Source organism: Siphateles boraxobius, unplaced genomic scaffold, assembly GCF_051911475.1.
Source record: "Siphateles boraxobius isolate OS27281-9 unplaced genomic scaffold, OSU_SipBor_1 130, whole genome shotgun sequence".
NCBI lineage: Eukaryota > Metazoa > Chordata > Actinopteri > Cypriniformes > Leuciscidae > Siphateles > Siphateles boraxobius.
Window position 1 is genome coordinate 30,979,688 of NW_027508734.1, and position 22,012 is coordinate 31,001,699.

The 22,012-nt window shown below is 38.4% G+C and overlaps 1 protein-coding gene across 1 annotated transcript in view; it reads right to left on the reverse strand.

The window, feature by feature from the left end:
• Positions 1–22,012, reverse strand: part of prkdc (protein kinase, DNA-activated, catalytic subunit) — a 36,405-nt gene that overhangs the window by 1,679 nt on the left and 12,714 nt on the right. The window contains exons 37-82 of the mRNA XM_077229157.1: positions 21,692–21,880; positions 21,478–21,582; positions 21,072–21,239; positions 20,312–20,439; positions 20,009–20,216; positions 18,746–18,924; positions 18,183–18,351; positions 17,817–17,882; positions 17,672–17,735; positions 17,358–17,506; positions 17,143–17,280; positions 16,933–17,052; positions 16,707–16,850; positions 16,388–16,539; positions 15,883–16,014; positions 15,644–15,755; positions 15,354–15,481; positions 15,112–15,261; positions 14,811–14,984; positions 14,010–14,108; positions 13,649–13,859; positions 13,300–13,492; positions 12,930–13,136; positions 12,673–12,788; positions 12,461–12,592; positions 12,164–12,343; positions 11,780–11,991; positions 11,561–11,699; positions 10,515–10,703; positions 10,132–10,356; positions 9,765–9,873; positions 9,559–9,661; positions 9,235–9,397; positions 8,891–9,065; positions 4,522–4,706; positions 3,610–3,790; positions 3,291–3,448; positions 2,690–2,901; positions 2,530–2,617; positions 2,164–2,307; positions 1,126–1,333; positions 929–996; positions 625–845; positions 437–529; positions 240–320; positions 36–107 (exon numbers count right to left, since the gene is read on the reverse strand). Of these exons, the coding sequence (XP_077085272.1) occupies positions 36–107; positions 240–320; positions 437–529; positions 625–845; positions 929–996; positions 1,126–1,333; positions 2,164–2,307; positions 2,530–2,617; positions 2,690–2,901; positions 3,291–3,448; positions 3,610–3,790; positions 4,522–4,706; positions 8,891–9,065; positions 9,235–9,397; positions 9,559–9,661; positions 9,765–9,873; positions 10,132–10,356; positions 10,515–10,703; positions 11,561–11,699; positions 11,780–11,991; positions 12,164–12,343; positions 12,461–12,592; positions 12,673–12,788; positions 12,930–13,136; positions 13,300–13,492; positions 13,649–13,859; positions 14,010–14,108; positions 14,811–14,984; positions 15,112–15,261; positions 15,354–15,481; positions 15,644–15,755; positions 15,883–16,014; positions 16,388–16,539; positions 16,707–16,850; positions 16,933–17,052; positions 17,143–17,280; positions 17,358–17,506; positions 17,672–17,735; positions 17,817–17,882; positions 18,183–18,351; positions 18,746–18,924; positions 20,009–20,216; positions 20,312–20,439; positions 21,072–21,239; positions 21,478–21,582; positions 21,692–21,880 (6,839 nt within the window). The remainder of the gene's footprint in view (positions 1–35; positions 108–239; positions 321–436; positions 530–624; positions 846–928; positions 997–1,125; positions 1,334–2,163; positions 2,308–2,529; positions 2,618–2,689; positions 2,902–3,290; positions 3,449–3,609; positions 3,791–4,521; positions 4,707–8,890; positions 9,066–9,234; positions 9,398–9,558; positions 9,662–9,764; positions 9,874–10,131; positions 10,357–10,514; positions 10,704–11,560; positions 11,700–11,779; positions 11,992–12,163; positions 12,344–12,460; positions 12,593–12,672; positions 12,789–12,929; positions 13,137–13,299; positions 13,493–13,648; positions 13,860–14,009; positions 14,109–14,810; positions 14,985–15,111; positions 15,262–15,353; positions 15,482–15,643; positions 15,756–15,882; positions 16,015–16,387; positions 16,540–16,706; positions 16,851–16,932; positions 17,053–17,142; positions 17,281–17,357; positions 17,507–17,671; positions 17,736–17,816; positions 17,883–18,182; positions 18,352–18,745; positions 18,925–20,008; positions 20,217–20,311; positions 20,440–21,071; positions 21,240–21,477; positions 21,583–21,691; positions 21,881–22,012) is intronic.

A 22,012-nucleotide genomic window follows, 5' to 3' on the forward strand; every position in this document is an offset into this window, starting at 1 on the left:
AACAATGTATAATGCAGAGAGAAATGATGGCATACTTTAACAAGTCATCAGGCACTATCTGCTCAATTCTCCTAAAGTTGTTCACAGTGTCCACTCGTTTTGCTTTCCTGTCATGAATCAAATGTATGTTGATTAAGTATTAATATTATTAATACAATGACAAGTCATATTTTAAAGCCATTGTAGAATACTGAGTCACACTGACCCATGACAAGTAGTTAAATAAACTGACAACTTACTTGTAGAGTTCAGCATATCGTCTAATGCCGTCCACCTTCCCAGCAACTTTGCTGATCCAGTCATCATAGAGCTCATTGGGCCTAAAATACATTAAAACAAAGTAACACTTGATTCACTTAATGCAGAGTACCAATTGCAAGGTATGAAGGCATAAACCTTTTGTTTTATTTGCTAAGGAAAAGGAATAAATATTCACTTTATGATTGTCTTTTGCTCCTGTTCAGTCCTTCTGCTGGAAAGAAAGTCCTTCAGAGTGCAGGTGTTTTCCATCCACTCAATCAGGCCAATCCTGTAAATGTCAGCAGACATTTGTTAACAACCCTTAAAAAGCAGTTAATGTCAGCCCAGCACACAAGTTGTATCAAGAGAAGCCCATCCTAGTACCTGCTGCTGATGGGAATGACCTGGTAAGTGCGGAGTGCCAGGCTCCGCTGAGAACAGGCAGTGTCCTGACTGAGAATCATGTTCATCACGCCAAAGAGCTGCTCAATGCGCTGATCTTGCCGCAGGTCCTCCCCGCCCTTCACTAGGAACGGATAATCCCGCTCGTCATCTCCTCGTATGATGATACGCTTCGGCCGTCGAATAGATGCCATGACCTTTACCTAAGGTTGTGTAGATGAATTGTAATACACTGAAAGAATCATGTCAAAATGAGACCTAATAATAAGAACATTATTCCTCGTACCCTTTCATCGAAACCTGTGATCTTGGCATGATATTCAGGCAAAGGTTTTGATTTGCCATCATACTGACCTGTAGAGGGAAGACCAGAACCAGATGACTTGAAAAGACAAACACTTATGATACATGCAGAACTTTATTAAAGTAATGAGAAACAAATGACATGATTTACGAAAAAGTAAAAGAAAGTTTTGAACTAACCTGGTACCTCCAGTTCATTTTGAAGCATTTCTGCTTTGAAGCTGCTGAGCCAGGGGGAATATTCCTTCATGTTACCTGGTTCCTTCTGAAAACTTTTCATGGAGGCGGCCATGTGGTCCACCTGTTGAAGGAAATTCTTATCCTTTCGCCTTTCATACAACTTGGACCCACCAGCACCAAGCAGCTTCTCCACTTCTTTACAGTATTTCTGTGACAGACAGAAATGTACATATACAGTAAAAATGTAACAGTAGACCAAAAATATGCATCTATTCAAGAAATACAGAGAAACCAGTAGAAATCTGATGAATTATCTTCAAACAACAGAAGGCAGTTTACATTTAAAACAACAACAAACATCTACAATTCTAAAACATCAGATATTTAGTTTAGGTAGCGTTGTACATTTGGGGAGGGGGAATCTATCACTTAATATGACTATATGATAATAATAATAATAATAATAATAATGATAATAATGCAATAACAATAATCATAATAAAAATAAGAATTACTATCACTAAATAAAATAATAAACAAAATAAGAATATTACTACTGTAATATTTCACTCAAATTAAAGTATTAGTAATGATTATTATTATATAGTACAACTGTAAAATTACAATAATAATATACTAATGGCTGTCTTAATTTTTTAATTTCAACAGTTAAACCATCAAGCTTTTTTTTGGAGGAAACCACAGGGAGCCCTTAAAGGTGCTCTTTTGTTGGCAAGATCTGGTTTATAAGCATTTCTTATTTAAGTTTGGGAAAAAACGTTGGCGCATGTTGCATTCCCAAATGCAGGTTATAAATAACCCAAACTCAGAGCAAATGCAGAGATGAGTTTGTGCAGAGCAGCATTTACTGCCAACCAAGCCACTCTGTGATGCTGAAAATATTGGATAATGAGCTGCGTGCAAGTAAAAAAACAGCACTACGCTTCACTCGGAAATATGCATCACATACATTTAATTAAATTGCAGGCTTTGTGATTTGATATTGTATAAGTACTGTACACAAGTATAAGAGTGAACCTGGATGAATTTTCTTCGGAAAGATCCAAGTCCAGGAGACTTTGAATCACCAAGCCATCCAGTCATTTCCTCACAGAGCTGCTTCATTTTCTTTGCGTCCATGTTTGGTTTGTCCAGTTGATTCTTCACCTCACCCCACCAGTCCTGCCAAACCATTACTTGAGAATCAAAACTACCACAACAGGCCACAAAAATGTCATGTCCCAGTAAGTTAAAGAGAAAGTATGTCATTTCTGTGACACTAGAGGCACCAACTGAACCTGCAATCTGTTTGAGCAGCTCGAATGGGCTTGACATCTCAAAACTGGTTCAACCAATGGCACTTGGAGTTTGTGGCAAGACTCATAGGGAAAAGGACTTTTGTACCTTGAAAAGCATGTCAGGGTTGGTAAGTTGCTGAAGGGCATCTACAAACTCTTGAATGACGCCGCCTTTATCCATTAATGACTTCAGCCTGGAACACAAACAACAGTTTTCACGTCTCAGTACCAGGAAGACCCAAGTCACTGAACAGACTTTTACATACTTCTCAACAAACTCCCGGTTCCTCTGACCACTTGCAGACTCCTCAAAGGTGTAGCTCTCTCTGCTGATCGTGTACGGGTAGATGAGGGCTTGTGGATAGCATTCTGCGATCTCCTCTATAACATGCCGAACTGCTGTCGCCTGTGGTTTGTCAAGAAGAGCCATCATTTGACTGATCCAGCCAATCAGCAACCAGCAAGGCACACTAACAACCTAAAATGGCAACAAAATAAGAAAAAAAGAAAAGAGAAAAGCAGTTTGCTCAAAATTTAAAACTTTATGAGTAGATGAATGATGAGGCATTGCTATCGAAATCTTTAGCTTTGCTAAATGTATTAGATATATAAAAATGCCATTTTAAGATTCACCAAAGTAGTTGTTTATGTTGGCCTTATTCATTCATATTTACTTTTTCCCCTAAAATATCTAATCACTAAATATTAACCATGTAAAAATATTATGCTAAGTGGACACAGTACAATTCTTCTGGACAATCTGTGGTTTCGACTTTGCATCAGGGTTTATTTGCCATATTAGCTGATTGACTATACTGTACATGAATCCTAAAATCTATGAACTTAGGGCAGCAAATGATCTCACACCTCTCTGACCATCAGGTCCAGGGTTTCTGCTGGGTACAGTTCTACTAGCTGCAGTAGACGCGGAAACTTGAGCCTGGCCTCATCTGAGTTGAGCCTCAGTGCCTTCAGCATCATCTTTACTACATGTCCAGGCAAGGACTGCAGCTCAGAACTGATTGCTAGAATCAAACATCAAAGGTATTGTTGTAAGTACATCAATTTGCACTTTAACCCACTACCTGCATGCATGGAATCACAAAAAGATATTTTAAATCCTGAGAGACACCTGTAGGGTACTCTGTATTTATGAGAGCAGTTGGGTGCTGTACTGCTGTCTTACCTTTTTCTTTCTGTTCACTCACTCTTAGTCTTCGGTCACAGAAGTTGACCAAGGTCATGTAGGCCTCCACAATACCATCTGTGTGCACATGCTGCTGGCTGAAGGACTGCTCTTCCTCTTCTGCCTTACGTGCAGCACTTCGCAACAACTCCAGAGCCTGCATCTGCAGACCCTCTACCACCTAAGCAGAAAAATAACACCCATGATCCAAACTTATTAATTTGTGCACTAACTGTAAGCATAAAAAAAATCTTGATTTCAGATATTGGACAGGCTCCTACTAACTTAATGATATTTCAGAAATATTTCTTCAGGAGGCAGAAACTTATTTGTTCACCTGTTTAAAATGGTGCAAACATTTACATTACTGTTCAAAGGTTTGGGATCAGTAATATTTTTGTAAAAAATAAATTAATACTTTTATTCAGAAAGTACACAATCTTTTTTCAATTGATTTCTATTTCAAATAAAACTGATCTTTTGCACTTTCTCTTCATCTCTTCATTGATCGCCAAATCAACATATTAGAATGATTTTTGAAGGATCACGTGACACTGAAGACCAGAGTAATGGTGCTAAAAATTCAGCTTTGCCATCACAAGGATTTTAAAATATAGTAAATACAAAACAGTTATTATGAATTGTAATATTTCACATATTGCATTTTTTAACAAATGATTCTTCTTTCCCCAAAAAATTACAAAACTCTTACTCGCCCCAAACTTTTGAACGATCTACACCATGCTGCTGATCCTTACTTTTTCATATTGAAGACATTCAAATTTTACAGAATAAATGCCAAAAATACATCTAAATCTAATTTGGAACATGATCAATTCTACAATAACAATTGTAATCTGTGATTTCAATAAGCAATACATGCCAGAAAGCTATGTCTAAATAACTCATTACCTGGGTGAGAGATGAGGCCATTGAAAGCTGAAGAATCTTTTGTACTTTATCTTGCCCGAGAGTCTCTAGAGCAGAGGGACTGCGATCTGCAGCGCTGGCCATGAGGTCATAGGTGGTGCCCAGTAGGATCTTCTGCTCACGGAGCATCCGAGCAGATGAGCCGTCACTCTGTCTCTCAGCATCCACTGTAAAATACAGTAATGCGTCAATCATGAACTCGGACTGTGACAAGGGTTGAAATGATGTGTAATCTATATGAGACGTGTAATCTATATGATGTCTGCCTTGCTGTTGGTTTGTGTCTGTAGCTTTGTATATCTTTCTGTTTTGAATCATTATTTACTAACCTGACATCGCTAGCTTCAATCTAAATCGTTGCTAGCACAACAAGCTACTAATTCGCTATCCTGTTAGCGTGCCATCCGTGCGCTCTTTATTTATTTATTTAGCTTGCGTGCTCGCGCCTTTTACAAATCCATCAAATTTGTAGTAAGTAGAATCAGTCAACAAACACGGTGAGTCATGTCATCTTCTCCTCTTATTGTAACTTGCACTTCATGTAACATGTATAGTATAGCCTTCTCTGTCAGCAAAGGATTTACATGTGATAAATGCAGGGAGATAGTCAGGCTGACGGAGAAGATTTCAGAACTAGATACACGCTTCCAATCTGAATTGAGGTTAATTGTAAGAGTGCAAGGGCTTTAGATACTGCTTTGGATGCGATTAGCTTAGAGAACACTGTACATTGTTCGGTTCCGGCTGAAGTAGAGCCCGTGCAGCAGGGCAATTGGGTGACGGTGAGACGCTGTAGTCGCAGGACGAAACACCGCTCTTCCCTTCTGATTACAACATCAAACAGATTCTCTCCACTCAGTGAAACAACCACAGAGAATCCTGTTGAATGTGCCCTAGTTATTGCCGATTCTATTACACGGAACGTGAAAATAGAGACACCGGCCACCATAGTCACATGTTTGCCGGGAGCTAGAGCGCCTGACATCAAAGCAAATTTAAAAGTGCTGGCTAATGCTAATCGTAAATTCTCTAAGATTATTATTCATGTTGGCACTAATGATGTTCGAATCCGCCAGTCGGAGATCACTAAAATTAATGTTAAAGAGGTGTGTGAGCTCGCAAGTACGATGTCAGTCGATGTAATTTGCTATGGCCCCCTTCCTGTTCGAAGGAGTGATGAGATAGTTAGCAGATTGTCATCACTCAATGGCTGGTTGTCTAAGTGGTGTCCGCAAAATAATATAGAATTCATAGACAATTGAAAAAGTTTTTGGGGCAGACCTAACCTGTTGAAAAGAGATGGTATTCATCCCTCCTGGGATGGTGCTGCACTTCTCTCTAGTAATGTGGCACATAGTCTTAGAGCTCAAACATGACAATCTTGGGCTCGGGTCAGGAAGCAGAAAAACTGGTGAAACCAACCGTCTGCTTAATTACTCATTGTCGTAATCATACTCTAGATCTAATATTATCACATGGAATCAATGTTGATGCTGTTGAAATTCTGCAGCAGAGCGATGACATCTCAGATCATTATCTAGTCTCGTGTAAACTTCATTTAGCCAAGGCTGCAAAGCCGACTCCGTGTCACAAATATTTTAGACCTATCACTTCTGCCACTAAAAATTGCTTTATTAATAATCTTCCTGATCAGTTTCATCATCTCAGCATCCCAGATAGCTTGAATATTGCGACAGAAACTTTTAATTCTCTCTTTTCCAGCACTTTAGACACAGTTGCTTCGTTGCGCTTAAAGAAGATCAAAGTAAGTAGTCCAACGCCGTGGTACAACGAGCACACTCAGGCCCTAAAGAGAGCAGCCAGAAAAATGGAGCAACACTGGAAGAAAACAAAACTAGAGGTTTTTCACATTTCATGGAAGGAGAGCTCGATTGCATACAGAGGTCTTAAAAACTGCTAGATCTGCTTATTTTTCAACCATATTAGAAGAAAATAAACAAAACCCTAGGTATTTATTCGAAACAGTTGCTAAACTGACGAAAAATAAAGTTTAAAGACCAGAAGTTTGCAAGCAGCACAACAGTAATGACTTTATGACCTTCTTCACTTATAAGATTGAGAATATCAGCGAAAAAATTATAACTATGCAACCGTCTACTACAGTATCGCATCAGACAGTGCATTGTAGTCTCACTGACGAAAAATTCGATTCATTCAATGCTATAGGAGAGGAAGAATTTTCTAAACTCGTTAAATCATCTAAATCGACAACATGTATGTTAGACCCATGGTTAGACCCTATACCGACTAAACTATTGAAAGAGATGCTTCCAGAGGTCATAGATCCTCTTCTCAATATCATTAATTCATCTTTGTCTCTAGGATACGTACCGAAAACTTTTAAGCTGGCTATGATTAAACCACTAGATAAAAAACGCAACTTGATCCTACAGAATTAGTCGTTTACAGGCCGATCTCAAATCTACCTTTTCTGTCAAAGATACTAGAAAAGGCAGTATCCTCACAACTATGTTCCTTTTTAGAAAGAAATGGTATCTGCGAGGATTTTCATTCAGGATTTAGACCGTACCATAGTACTGAGACAGCTCTCATTAGTCACAAATGATTTGCTCTTATCATCCGATTGTGGTTTATCTCGCTATTGGTGTTAATCGATCTTAGTGCTGCATTTGATACTATTGACCACAACATTCTTTTAAATAGACTCGAAAATTATGTTGGCATTAGTGGAATTGCATTAGCATGGTTTAAATCATACTTATCTGACTGTTATCAGTTTGTAGTAGATGTCTTATCAATCAAAGGTTCAGTATGGCGTACCACATGTACATGCTACTCTTAGGAGATATTATTAGGAAGCATGGCATTAGTTTTCGCTGTTATGCTGATGATGCTCAGCTTTATATATCTTCACGCCCTGACGTAACTTACCAATTCACCAAATTAATAAAATGCATAGCTGATATAAAAAATTGGATGACTAGTAATTTACTTAATTTCGAAAAAACAGAGATTCTAATTATTGGACAAAAAACTTCCTCACGTAATAACCTAGAATACTGTCTAACACTTGATGGCTGCTCTGTCAAGTCTTCGTCGTCAGTTAGGAACCTGGGTGTGCTCTTTGATAGCAATCTTTCATTTGAAGTCACGTGAATAGTATCTGTAAAACCGCATTTTTCCATCTAAAAAATCTATCTAAATTACGTCATATGCTCTCAATGACAAATGCAGAACAATTCGTTTGTGCGTTCATGACATCAAGGCTATTTTATTGTAATGCTCTACTGGGTGGTTGCCCTGCACGCTTAATAAACAAACTACAGCTGGTCCAAAACGTAGCCGCTAGAGTCCTTACCAGAACCAGGAAGTATGACCATATTAGCCTGGTTCTATCAACACTGCATTGGCTCTTTATTAAACATTGTATAAATTTTAAAATATTGCTGATTACTTCTAAACCATTTAGAGATTTGTCTCCCCAGTACTTGAGCGAGCTCTTAACGCATTATTCTCCTTCACGTCTATTGCGATCTCAAAGTTCCGGCCAGTTGATAATACCTAGAATATTAAAATCGACTGCAAGCGGTAGACCCTTTTCCTATTTAGCACCAAAACTTAAGAACAATCTTCCTAACATTGTCCGGAAAGCAGACACAGTCTGCCAGTTCAAATCTAGACTAAAAACACATCTCTTTGGCTTAGTATACACATAACACATTATAGACTTCGATGATTCAATGTTAGGCTGCATAGTTTAGATCAGCCGGAACCGGGAACACTTCCCATAAATCCTGATGTACTTTGTACATCATAAGAAGGATGGCGTCTACGCTAATATTTGTCTCTCTGTTTATCCCGAGGTTTACCGCAGTCCACCAGATCCAGGCCGTATCCGGATCCGATGAAGGACCAGTGCCTGGACACGACGACAACGCACTCCTGAAGTGTCAACTAGTCTCTCCCTTGTGAAGGCCTCCTTCCCTTTACCTTTGAACTGATAAAACGTTGTTGGGATAATTCCGATTCACGTGGCTACGCGGAAGCAATAAAAAAAAATGTCTCAGAGCCGTCAGGCACTGTTTTATGCAAATGAGCGGCCGGATCACATTAAAGAATTTTCTGTTAGAACGGTGTCGTGTTAGCGGCCCCTAAGTTAATAACTAATGATCGTTGCGACGGAAGTGAATCAATCAAAACTAACTTTAGCTAGACAATAACTTTATTCTAGAGCTGCTGTAAAGCCAAAACAATCTCTGTTACTTTAATGTCCTATTATCACTGCAAAGCTGCTTTGAAACAGTCCATATTGTTAAAAGCGCTATATAAATGAAGGTGACTTGACTTGATAAGAGTGGATGATTCATACTCAAAAGTGGAACAGTCTTGAGCAAAGCATTAATTTTTTCAGCAGATCCAAGGCCTGAAATTCTTCTGTGAGTAAAACGGCTGAAGCTGTGGACCCAGCGGAGCAACCAGGCACCATCAGTCTTTGCATCACGGTGAAGTTCCTTCAACAGCTTGGATGCCACTGGAAAATTATTCTGTCAACAAGATTAACACATTACGTTCTCCTTGTTTCTTAATAGTCATATTGCAGGTGGTTTAAACATGAAGCATTTGATAAGCTTGAATGACTGATGTTGAAAACAATTAGATATCTATTCGGTCACCTACTAGGCACCAACACTGATGTTTGAAAACCCTGAGCACCTGTTTCCATGCACTTTCTGCCATTTGGAGTTTCATGTTGAATTTGCAGCTCTTCACCAGCCCTCCGAGTTCCTCTCCACTCGCCTGCTCCGCACCGTCCACCTCCATGCTGTTTTCAGGAGTGGAAGTCAGCCTCTCAAGAATCTTATCCAAGAAGAAACAACTAAAAAACAAAGATGAAAGCATGGATGAGACATTTGTATAACTCCATAATTAAGCTTTACAGCACTTCAGACTTTTCAAGGCGGTGAACCATTTCTTTACTATAAGAGCATTGAGAAATCTTTATTCCCAATGAGGTGTTGTAAAGTAGCAGTAAATCACCGAGATGTGATGATGTCATCCCAAACATTCATGGGGTCCAGTTTAGCATCCGGATAGCTGTTGGTCCATCGTCTGATCATGAACTTGAGAGAATTCACTGAGACTGAGAGCAACAAGATAAAGTGATAATTTAGTCTGCTGAAAGCCCACAACATGGTTATAAATCTTCAAGTGTTCAACCAACCTTACTAAGATCAATTACTCACCCTCTCCAGTGATATAATTCAGGAAGTCTTGGATCTCCGTCAGAGCTTGGACAGACTGTAGTACAGTCAGACGGCTGCGGTTCAGTAGTGGGTCGATACTTGAGTAGTTCTAGATGATACCAAGTAATGTGGAAAGAAAAAATCAGGTATGTAAATATATGTCATTTGTTGAAGAAAAGGAAAAACCTCTCTTTACAGGACGGATCACATAGGGACAAATTGTAGCTGTGTGTGTCTGTCTGCATGCCTATGTAACATCCACAATCTAATGCTGTCCATCTTGTCCGATGACAACTTCCTTGATACTAGATTTCTCCACAGAAATTTCTCCACGCTCTGTGAAACAACTCATTGCTTTGAAACTGACCTGCATGAAGACTTGCATGCAGTTGTTGGCATAGTATTTGGCTCTGTCATAGTCCTCTTGCAGGATGTACAGTAGACTCAGTTCCTGACTGTAATGGGTCTCCATGATGATCTTGTGCTCTTCCATCTTCATGGCAGCATCGACAAAGCTGAGCAGATCCTGAGTTCTCTCGCCCAGCTGCAACTGCTTCAACATACTACGCATCATGTACTGCAGGTATGTTTCCTATTAGAGAAATAAACAGAAGCAATTACTGCAGGATATTATATTATTTGATAATAGGTGAGATTCCAGATAATACGATTAGTTACTCCTTGTGGTGACACAACTATGAAAAAATCAAGCTCAAATTGAAACGGCTCAAAATCACTTAAAAATCGTACCACATAAAATGGCTCTGTCCACATTTTTTCTAGTTTGACGGGTGAGTTGTCGTCAATGTTGACTGTGGCACAGTACTGCAGAGATTTCCACTCTGTCAGGTGATTATACGCTTCCAGCGCAGCAATCTCCCAGAAATCTTTCTCAGTGTTTGTGGGCTCTCCATCATTCCAGTCCTCTTTGTTCAAAGCCTGAATCAAAACAACACGTCACAATTAAATTGATAAGGTCAGGTATAAGGCACTTTTGCATTTAAAGAAATTCAGATAAATGTTCTGAGTATAAATATTAAATATTTATAAATTAGAATTTTCTGTGGGGTGTCAGAATATACCAGTTTTGACAATGACCGTGATATTCAAAATATAAAATATTTATGTAATTTTGATATTTCATAAATAATCCAGCGGCAGTAACATCTGGTTGACACTTCAATATAGTAGGTGGTGGTATTGCAACTGCATGCTGGCCATTGAAGACGACGGTGTGTAGCTACTACTGCCACAGAAAATCATTGGTAACACTTTATTTCGATGGTCCACTTCAGACAGTCTACTTAAAGTAACTTTGCAAATACATGTCAACATATTCTACTAACCCAAACCCTAACACCTAACCAAACAGTTGACATGCAGTTGACATGTAGTTGCAAACTTACTCATAGTTAGTAGAATGTCTAAATTGGACTATCAAAATAAAGCGTAACGTAATCATTTCAGAGGAGAGGACAGAAAAAAGCTTTTGGACTTTTTTGTACGCTTTTGTACAGTTGTGGTTACAAACTCTCTGCCTCTCTACACTTGTATTGTGATTAAGTTAAAGATGAATTTGAATGATAGAAATTTTGGAGAAACAAAATAGAAAATGCTATAGACATTGCGATAATATTGTTATCGTGAATTCTTTTGGCCACAATAATCATGTAGTGAAAATCTGATATAGAGTCTTATTCTGTAACAAACATTTAAAAACAATTTAAGAAAAAATCATATTCTGAATCTGTTTATGTTCCCATAGTGTGTTTGTAACCAAGAAAACACATCAATACCTCATTGTAGAGCTTCACAGCTTCAGCATAATCACTCTTTGCTTCTGCTTGCAGAGCCGTGAATGTTATTGACTTTGTACCAATCTTGCCGCTAAAGATTCCCCTGACAACATCATAATCTCCCAAAGACCTGTAAAGTCTTCAGAGGAATATGAATCAGTATAGAACTGATGAACATAGTGAATGTTTCGAAAATTTATGAGGGAGTTTTGATCTTACTTGGCAAGGTGGATCCATCTTTCTGTGTCAGGTGGCAACTCTCGTTTGCCTCGAGCTCGTTTTGAGGGAGGTTCCTCTGATGTTCCAGTGCCATGAAGCAAACTTTCCTCCAGTAACAGAATGCCCATGGGCTGCTGCAGACTGGCGAGACAGCTGGCACTGACAAGAGCCGGTTCAACACCAAGAAGGGCCTTATGATGATAACTCATGTCCTGTAATGTATAAAATGTGTTTGCATACAGGCAAATAATACAATCAACAGGACAACAGTCTTACTTCAAGATTTTTTATATTCAAGCTCTATTCAGCCCTAGTGAGCTCCCTTGCTCACTAGCTTATAAACAGAGCCATTGTGTCTTTCTCTTATCACAAGTGTGTACACACCTGCACACAAGAAATGAAAGGGGGGAAGTAGACAGTGCTCATGTTGAGGAAGTTGTTCAGGGTCTGCACTAGATCCTTTAGAATGTTGCTCGTTTCTTTACTAGACTTGTATTTCTCCAGTTCAACCAGCACCCCAGCAAACAGTGAGCTGAACAGCTGCTTCGCCAGTGTGGCATCCCTCTGTAAAACAAATTTAAACAAAAACTTGGATTCTGTTATGCATTTTTTGATATTCAGTCAATTAATTTCAAACACATCTTGACCACATTGTTAAAATAATCCTGAATCCCAGTGAACCTGTGCCAGAGCTTGTAGTGGAGCGATGAGGCTGCTGTACTGAATCTGAATATCAGGAAGATCTCCAACTCTGTAACTGCGGTACAGTGTGACCTGAGCATCCTGACGGATCTTCAGATCTGCTCTTCTCTTCTGTACAACACAGAAAAGAGAAAATAGTAATAAAAAAACTTAAATTAGAATGCAAATGCCTATCTATGAAAAAGAGCTACCCTTTCTGTTCTTTGGGACTGAATTTCTTTCTTGGCAAATCTGATGTTCTCCTTTTCTTTATCCTTTAGAAATCTCCTCCTGAGCCTCAGAATGTCTGCATGCCGCTCCCGCTCAGCTGTTTGAAAACCAACCAACACAGAGTTTCACTGCTGTGGAAGTCTCTACTGCTTAATGCTAGTCAAGTCCAACCTTTAATCAATGGCATTGTCAGAAATCAAATGTATTCACGCATTCTCCTTTATCTTTGGTGACTCACCTGCACTTCGACTGTCTGTCTCGTCACCAGCAGCGGTGAGCCTTTTAGAGCCAAACCCTGCACCCACGGCTCTCCAGGAAGCTTGGGGGCGTTCTGATCTCTTTTTCTCAAACACCAAGAGTGACGATAAAGAGTCAGATGATAGGGAATAATCAGCCAGTGTGTCCACACTACTCCCGGTTAACCAGTTATATGCAGAACGGCGTCCTGAAAGAACAGATGTTTATTATTACACAGAAAGATATGGTTAATGGTCATTAGTTATCCTTCAAAAATAATTCCCCCCCACATCTTTTCTGTGGTTACAAAATCCACTGAACAATACTATACAAGTGAAAGAACTAAAGCTCATTTTATTTTCATGAGGTACCTGCACCAGGAGCCAGAGTCTGGGAGAACTCCAGGGACGTCTGTGTGGCCCTGATCTGACCGCTTGTTGTGGCTTCCTGGCTTCCTGCAGCCTCTGGACCCTGAGTGCCAGGGCCCTGGGTGGTTTGGGTCTCCATAAACATCGGTGTGAGGACTGTACTCCGCAAACGCCAGTTAGAGTCTATTGTGTAGTCCTGGAATAGATGAGTAAAACCGAAAGCGCTGAAATTATGTTATGCAAAAACAACTTCCATTTGAATTAATCAAATACTAGGTATGATTACAAGAGCCAGGGAAAATAAACAGCATGTAGATATGATTGAAATGCGGTAATAAATAACATTTCTTACCTGGAACTTGCACTCAGAGAGTGGAAACTCAAACATGTTGATTGTGAAGTCAGGGCTGTGACTGGTCATCTCGAGTAGCAGGTCAGTGGCCAGACTGAGGAACTGTTCTTCAATGCGGGATGAATACAGTGACTTCAGCACGACAAGCATGCGCTCCATAGTGTCTGGAGGTAAACGGCTCTCGTGACTCCAGAAATTGCGCACATAAAGCCTTAAAGAGAAATTACATAGGGATATAAGAAATTACTTTAGGGTGATTTGTGAGGAGATTTAAATGCACAAATGCTAATGCTTTTGTAGTTCAAAGTGTGAAAAATGTAAGTTTAATGAAATTATCAAAGCAGGCATCTAGTCTGCTTACTGTAAGCCATGGTTTTCATCTGTCAGCCCCTGGAGGAGACTCTCCCGAGCTGTACCGAGCACTTCAACAGAGGTGCTGTCTTCCCTGCTCTCAGAATCACTGCAAACACACCATTATTATACACACACTACCGTTTGGAATTTGGGGTTACTGGGAGTAAGATTTTTTTTTTCAGAAATGAATTTATTTATTCAGCATGAATGTACTAAACTGATCAAAAGTAACATTAAAGACATTTATAATGTCAAAAATATTTCAAATAAATGCTGTTATTTTGAACTTTTTATTTTGATTCTCTCATTCATGAAAAAATATTTCCACAAAAACATTAAGCAGTTATCTGTTTTCAACACTGATAATAATAAGAAATTATTATAATAAGAAATGTTTCTTGAGCACCAAATCAGTATACAAGTATGATTTCTGAATGATTATCAGACACTAAAGACTGGAGTAATCATACAGAAAATTCAGCTTTGCCATTACAGAAAAAAATAAACATTTATTTTTATTTTGAAAACAATTATTTTAATATTATGTTATATTTCACATTACTACCGTTTTTACTGTATTTTTGATCAAATAAATGTGGCCTTGGTGAAAATCTTACTGACCCTAAACGTTTGAACGGAGTACATTTAATTTGTGATGAAACGGTAAATGCAAAACATTCAATCATAAAACTGTAACAACAAAAAAAGCTAAGAACCTCATGGGAACCATATAGAGAGGAATGAGCAACAAAAGTCCTTTGTGTGAGATGAATGGACTGGAGAAGGGAAGGCTTGTAAAGTCAGTTACCTGTAGTTGTCCAGGATCCACATCAGGATGTCATACATTCTCTCTCTGCAGACAGGAGAAGGATGGGACACAAATGCCGTGACAGTTCCCAAAATCTCCTTTAGCTCTTCTGGCTTCAGACATGCCAGGATCTTATGTATGATGTCCAGACAAACACGCTGTCTGGCTTCATCTCTGAAAGACACAACATGTGATATGAAGACGGTTTATCTCAACTATAATATTTCACTATCACAGGCACAAAACCTGTTATAACATAAGTAAAACAAAGGAGACGTGAGCTACAGCAGTATTAACTGACCTGTGGCTCATGATCTGTGTGAGGCCTTTGGTCTTTAGGTGCAGGTAGATTTCAGGGATGACATCAGCACGACTCAGCACACATTCAAGGCAGTGTGTCTTCAATATGCCATGCAGCTTTGGCAGCAAATAAAAAACAGGATTTACAAATCTGTGGAATATAAAAATGTAAACATTATTTACAGACATATACTTTAGCTTTTATCGGATAAGACTAGATGAAAAAAATAACTTTGATCTCACCGATCCACTAAAGGTGGGAAATGTTTGGACACTTTGCTTAGGCAAACAATAAATTTGTCATCCACCTCCTTCTTCCTCAAGTCCATGAGCTTTGTAATAGTGATATTCAATAAGGGTCCTTCATTTTGCTACCATGTAAAAAAACAAAAACAATAGTAAGTTTACTGGACACATAAGTTTACAGTATCTAAAGACAACCATCATATTCCAAAACAATACATTAAACGAAAGCTAAATAACTCTGGTGACAAATGTGATATAGTTTGACAGGAACAAACAGCCACACATACATTTTCTCGCTCAGTCATGTAGTTTAGGATTAACCCAATGATTTCAGCAGCTGCTGAGTACACCTCCTTATATCTGATGAATGATAAGTTGTTAGCCAGTGACTGGAAGTATCTATAACAAAAATTGTAACAGAACAACATTAGTTTTGATACAAATTTACAATTTCAGAAAAAAACCATGAATCACATTTGTATGAGAAAATGATTAATAATAAAATACAGTTAAAAAAAATGTTTACCTGTCATGCTCAATGCCACATGCAGCATCATAAGGAGGAAGATTATTGGCCATTGCAATACCTAAAAGCTGCACTCCAACAGAGTTATCCTTGCTGTTGGGATCTGTTCCAGCAAACCGTTCATATATCAAACTATAGGAGGAAAGGGGGAAAAAAGGGAAAATTGTGAATTTTTTTTTTGCAATCCATCCACTCGTGCATGGTCATTTAGTCCTAGCATCAAAAATCCAAGCCTGCAATCTCAAACTCTCAAAATGAAATATGTTCACTACATTTACAAACTACTGGTCATAAATAAAGTATATTAACCCATTCAAAAATAACCTGGTCTGCTCTTTTTAATTTTCTAAAAGATTATATAATGATATAATAGAAGCATATCAAATGCTTCAGCTTCATGTCTGCATAATAGTTCATAACCATACAGTATGTCATCATTTGTGTCCATCAATTCAATTTATTACGAACCCGGGAAAAAAGCAGTCTAAAATGTCTGTTTTCTTACTCGTAGGGTATTGTGAGGCAGTCCTTCCAGCATTCCACAACTGTGCGGATAATCTCCAGATTGTGGCGGAAAACAGCCCGTTTGGTGTGGAAGCAGTTCTTAACCAGAAACCCAAGAAGCCTATTGGCCAAAACCTCATCTCTTGTGCTACCCTAAATAGTGAGAGAGATAAGGGAAAGAGACTAACTAGATTAAAAAGTATGCAACATACCTACATAATTTTCATATGCGGTTTTCTTTGCAAAAAAAGTACATGTACACACATACAGACAGGCTGGAAGTCAATATGCAATTTATAAAAATACCATCTCATATTTACTTTTGGTGTGGTCAAACTGGCCCATGAGAGGACAGTCACCACAATGTCCACAACCATAAAGTGAATGCCCTCTCCTCCATTGCTATTGGAAACCACCAGCTGCACCAGTGGGCCCAGCCAATGCTTCGCGTACGGACGAAATATCTGGACATACAGATGTACAATAAAAGCAACACATATACAACATATCAATAAATCCAGAGATAAGAAAATGCTGAAGCAGTACTTCTTCGGTATTGATGATTAGTTTGGCTATGAAGAGTCTAATGTTCAGAGGGGTGGATGGATTGTCCAGCTTCCCCTGCAGGAACTTCATCCAGGGGGGGAGAACACTAGGTGTCACACCCTAAAACAAAACATAGCACATATCTGACAGTGTTCTCACTCAAAATCTAGACAAAACTGTTCATTGCCATGAGGTCATGCTGAGACAGACCTGCTCTATTTTAGGGGTAATGTTGTTCCTTTGCATGTGGTGCAGTAGTGCCGTCATACTGGCCATACACTCATGTTGATTCAGCTCATCCATCTCCAGCTCCACAGTCTCATCTTGAGACACAACCTCCCTACGATCCTAATAATGCAGACAGTTATTTATAAAATATTTATATAGACCTCTGCTTTACAGAAAACTACTACAGAAGGACCTACTCGAGTCCTGCTGGAGCTGTTCTCGCCTGAAGGATTCTGGGAGTTGTAGGAGAAGCTCTGAACTCCAGTGGAGAAGTCAAACTGACTCATCTCCTCACTGAGACTGCTGTCTGCCATGTAGGACTGGGAGGAGAGGTATACAGGTGCATCTGAAAAAGAACAAGAGTTTTAAGAGAGCAGATGGCAGCCTGCACTACTTTCTACAAAGAATATGCATGAAGACAAAAACAACATTTTCATGAATATAGTGGATGGCATTTATCTATGTAAACATGCAGTTGTTAAAAGGCTTGTGAATATCTCAGTCATCTCACCTCCATTTTCTCCACTCACTTCTTTCCTGATCATGACATATTTCTTTTTCCTCTCAATAGGGACCTGTAAATGCAAGGAAACATGATACCAAACAACACAAAACAAGTACAAATATCATATTATATGTTTAAGAGCTTTACTTACATCAATCTCTATAGGAAAGTTGTACACCCTTTGTATATCAATAAGGTTGTCAAATATGAACTGATTCTGGAAAATATCAAATGACAAAAATCACTTACAATTACAAAAATATTTATATTGTAGAGTCTGTTTCACTTGGAATGTGTGTGTGCTTTCTTATGTAACATGGTGACCAACAGAAAGAGTAATTTTTATGGTTATTTGATCAACTAGGCTGCCAAGAACGTGAATGGTAAGTGAACAAATACCATACATTAATAAATTGTAAAGATGAGGGAAAAAAATACATAAACATTGAATTATGAACTGCTTGTACACAATATGTATTGAGTTTTGTGGGGTTTTTTTGAGTGCGCAGTAACAGACCTTGTCAGGTTTCTCAGTGAAGAGGAAGCCCTGATAGAACTTGGTCTCGTTGAAGCTGCAGCTGATCAGGGCGATGGTACAGTTATAAGCAGCACAGTGATACTGTCTCCTCAGCTCCAGCAGGACTGTCTCTCCTGCCATGTTCTCAGTGAAGGCCTCAAAACACAATCTGACATATATTGTATTGATCAGAATACATTCTACTTTATTATAGAATGCATTTTTGCAGTTTGCTCCAGAATTCCTGAGACTGAAGAGATGCAGTTGCGAGGGAAAGTGGAAGTTAACGTTTTTAAAAGACAGATAAAGCATGTATAATACTATAATTGCCAATTTTAACTTCATATTGACATTAAGGACTTTATTAAAAAAAAAAATTGTGTTTCAGTCTTAGGAATTCTGTAGAAAACTATTCCTCTGGTAACATCAAAGGGGCTAATAACAAATCTAATAATTAAAGCTAATAATAAAGAGTGTTAATAAAACTTAACCAGCTGACCATATAGAGTGTAATTTCTGCTTTTGAAGGTAAAAAATTTTTTTTGTCATATCACTCAACATACTTGAGGAGGTTCTTGGAAAGCTCATTGCCTTCTGCACTGCCTGTGCCACAGAAGGCCTGGTTGATAGCAGAGTTTTTAGAATAGACTTCCTCTTTAGGCAGACGAGAGTATAACACCTCCAACAGCTTACAACACCCAATCTTCATCATAATCTGACTCTCAAACACTGACTCAACAGACTGGAGGACATATGACAGGAAAGAAAAAATAGCAGAATGAATGAGTGAAAAGACAAAAACATGTTTTGAATAGTGATGGGAGGAAAAAAAAGCTTTTCGAAACTTTTACAAAGCATTCGAATTGCCACATGCTGGTGACCTATGATGGTCAGAACGGTGTAAATGTAGCGAAAAATCACCTCAAACAAGCGTAAAACACTTTTTACAAACTAATTGCAAATGTTTTTTTGAAAGTGTAATCTATTAAGTACAATTAGAAAAAGGCAATGTAGGCCATTTGTTTTATGAACACTTTTTGGTATACTGGTTGAAACTATTGGTTCAAACTATTAAAACATGTACATATATCTTCAGTAGAAATCTCAGGACCAAAACATATCCAATCATTGCATTCGGTCCGACTGTTACCTGCCTGTCAACATATGTATTTCTATACCTTGGCAAGACATCACGCGTCATCAACGCGTTCCACGTGGAACAACTAGAGCTCTGTAAGTTGTTTACGTTCATTATTATTAATTTAACACAGTCACTCGTTTCGTGACGCTTTGCAGAATCTGCTGTGTGCATTCATGTCTTTTGAAGTGACAGAGCACAGCCTCTTATGCTTTTAAAGCTGCTATTGATAGCCCCTCCTAAATTGCCTACCCTGCCTTTAAATATCAAGTGTTTTTATGATATGTTTTTTTAAATTGATATGGTTGTAATGGTTTTTTTTTTATGGAAAGCTTGGTTAATCAGGCCAATAAAAGACTATTAACTACAACTCTTGCTTTTTATTATACTAATGTGTCATTAAATGTTCATACATTTAGAAGACTGATTCAAGATCAGGTGAAAACCATATAGACACTTTTTGATGGGTTTACAGAGTCTGCCCCCTATAGAACATCCCCTAGCAGCGAACTATTGAAATTTCTAAACATTTAAGAACCATTATGATGTAGAGAAGCCTCGTTTACAGAAATCTCTGGCAGTTTGAAACGCACTTCGAATAACTGGTTCAAAACCAATGATTCGCAAAGTTAAGCGCCCATCACTAGTTTTGAGCGCATCTGAATCATTTTAAGTACAGTATACTCACCTTAGTGAAGCGTGCCTGTAGAGTAGTCATGATATCAGCAATATTAGTAATGAAGAACTGAGAGAGTGCCTGAGGGCTGCAGTAAGAGGCCAGTAGTAGAAGGACTCTGTCTATAAGACCCATGAGCATGGAGTTTGAAGGAACATCTTTGGCTTGAAATGACTGGTAGATAGAGTTGAGGAGAAGAACCTGTCTTTCCAACTGGGACCTGACAAAGAGAAACAATATGCAACAAACGCATTTCAGAAATAAATCTATGAACTTTAAATAATAGACACATAAACAGGAATTTTTGGAACTTACTTGCAAGCAATATTTTGAAAGCAGGTCTGAAAGAGCTCCTCCATGATATGTTTTTTATCCCGGCACAGAACTCTAGCCATGAGCTTCAATAACACAGGACTCTGAGACAGCTGCAGGGCCTCTAAAAACTGGAGTTACCAAAATTAAGGACAAATTATTATCATTTAACATAAAATATACTTTTTTTAAGTTCTCCCTGTTCACTCCAGTTTTACCTTATTTTTAAAAAAAAGAGTCAAAATGTTGTTTAAATTACTGATTAAGCAAGGTATAATGAAATTATAAAAGTAAAAAAAACTGTGAAACCATATCCATACAGTGAAACCAGTATCCATAGTCTTCGGAGTAGATAACTTGTGAGGATAATAAACATTTTTTACACTTCGGGAAAAATTTTTTTTTGGACAGAAGAAATTCAGATAATATAACAAATCTTTAAGAAACCAAATAAAATAAAGATGCTAAATATAGTCTTGTGTATAGGCCCTATGTTATTTAATAAAGAAGGTTATATTTATTTAAAATATTGAAAATTACAGCACTTAAAGCTATATGATTTTTAAGAAGTCAAGAATCCAGAGTTTTGAATTGATTGGTTTGAGTAAAAAAGATTGGTTAGAGTTAGTTTCCAAAGTATGTTCAATGGAAATTATAGCAGGTGAAATTAGGAGCAAAAGAATACTTTTTGAAAAGATGTGGGCATCTCTGAAATGAAAGATTATAATATACTAAAAATGAATATCCAGTTTAAGCATCTCACTTTGCGAATGCAGTCCATGTAGTTGTTGCACTGAAGTGATCCTCGGGGGAATTCATCTGACTGCATAGGGAAATGTGTAGCCACCAGCTTCTCCAGAGCCCTCCTGAGCTCCTCCAGTGGCATGCTGGGTAGTGCAGTGAAGAAGGGCAGCATGATCAGAGCCTGGCTCTAATCAAAGAGAGAAAGATATGAAGAAATTAACAGACTCCATTGGCCAAATGCCATAAACATGCAGTAATTGCCAGATTTAGCTTTGGTCTTTACCATATTACAGTGTCAATGTAAAAGAAAATGCCACTACAAGAATAAGAGAAGACTATAATGTACAACTGCTGCAGATTGTCATACATATTTGCAAAGTACAGAGTAAATAAAAATTTGACTACTAAAAATTGGGAACGATTACCTTGAGATTTAATGGCATAGATATATCTGTAAGAAGAGCTGTGAAAGTGGTGAACACAGCATTGAATGCTGGGTGATCTGTATTGGAGCATACAGAGGAATTTATCTGCAGAAAAAAACGAAATCTTAAAGTCTACTCCTGAAATTCCCATTCATGTAACCATTTTAGCTCTTCACAGGGCACAGAAAATAAAGTATGATTGAGTATGTGGTACCTGGAGCACTTTGGCGAGCAATGACAGGACTGCAGTTTTGCTCTCTGGTGAGGCTGCAGGACCCTCCCACCATGGCCTGAGCAAATCCCACTCCTTCAGCACCTGTTCAGCCAATTGTGAGCCTTGGGACTTTCTGACAGAACGCTCACGGAAACTATGATCCAACATGCCGTTCAGCAACACACTAACCTAAAAAGACAGTTGGACAGGAAAACTTTTTAAATTTCAGTGCTTATGGAGAAAATGGTGAAACAGTTCTATCTAGGACTTATTTGTATTATTTGTCTAACCAATCAAGAGCAAACGCATGTAATAATCCCA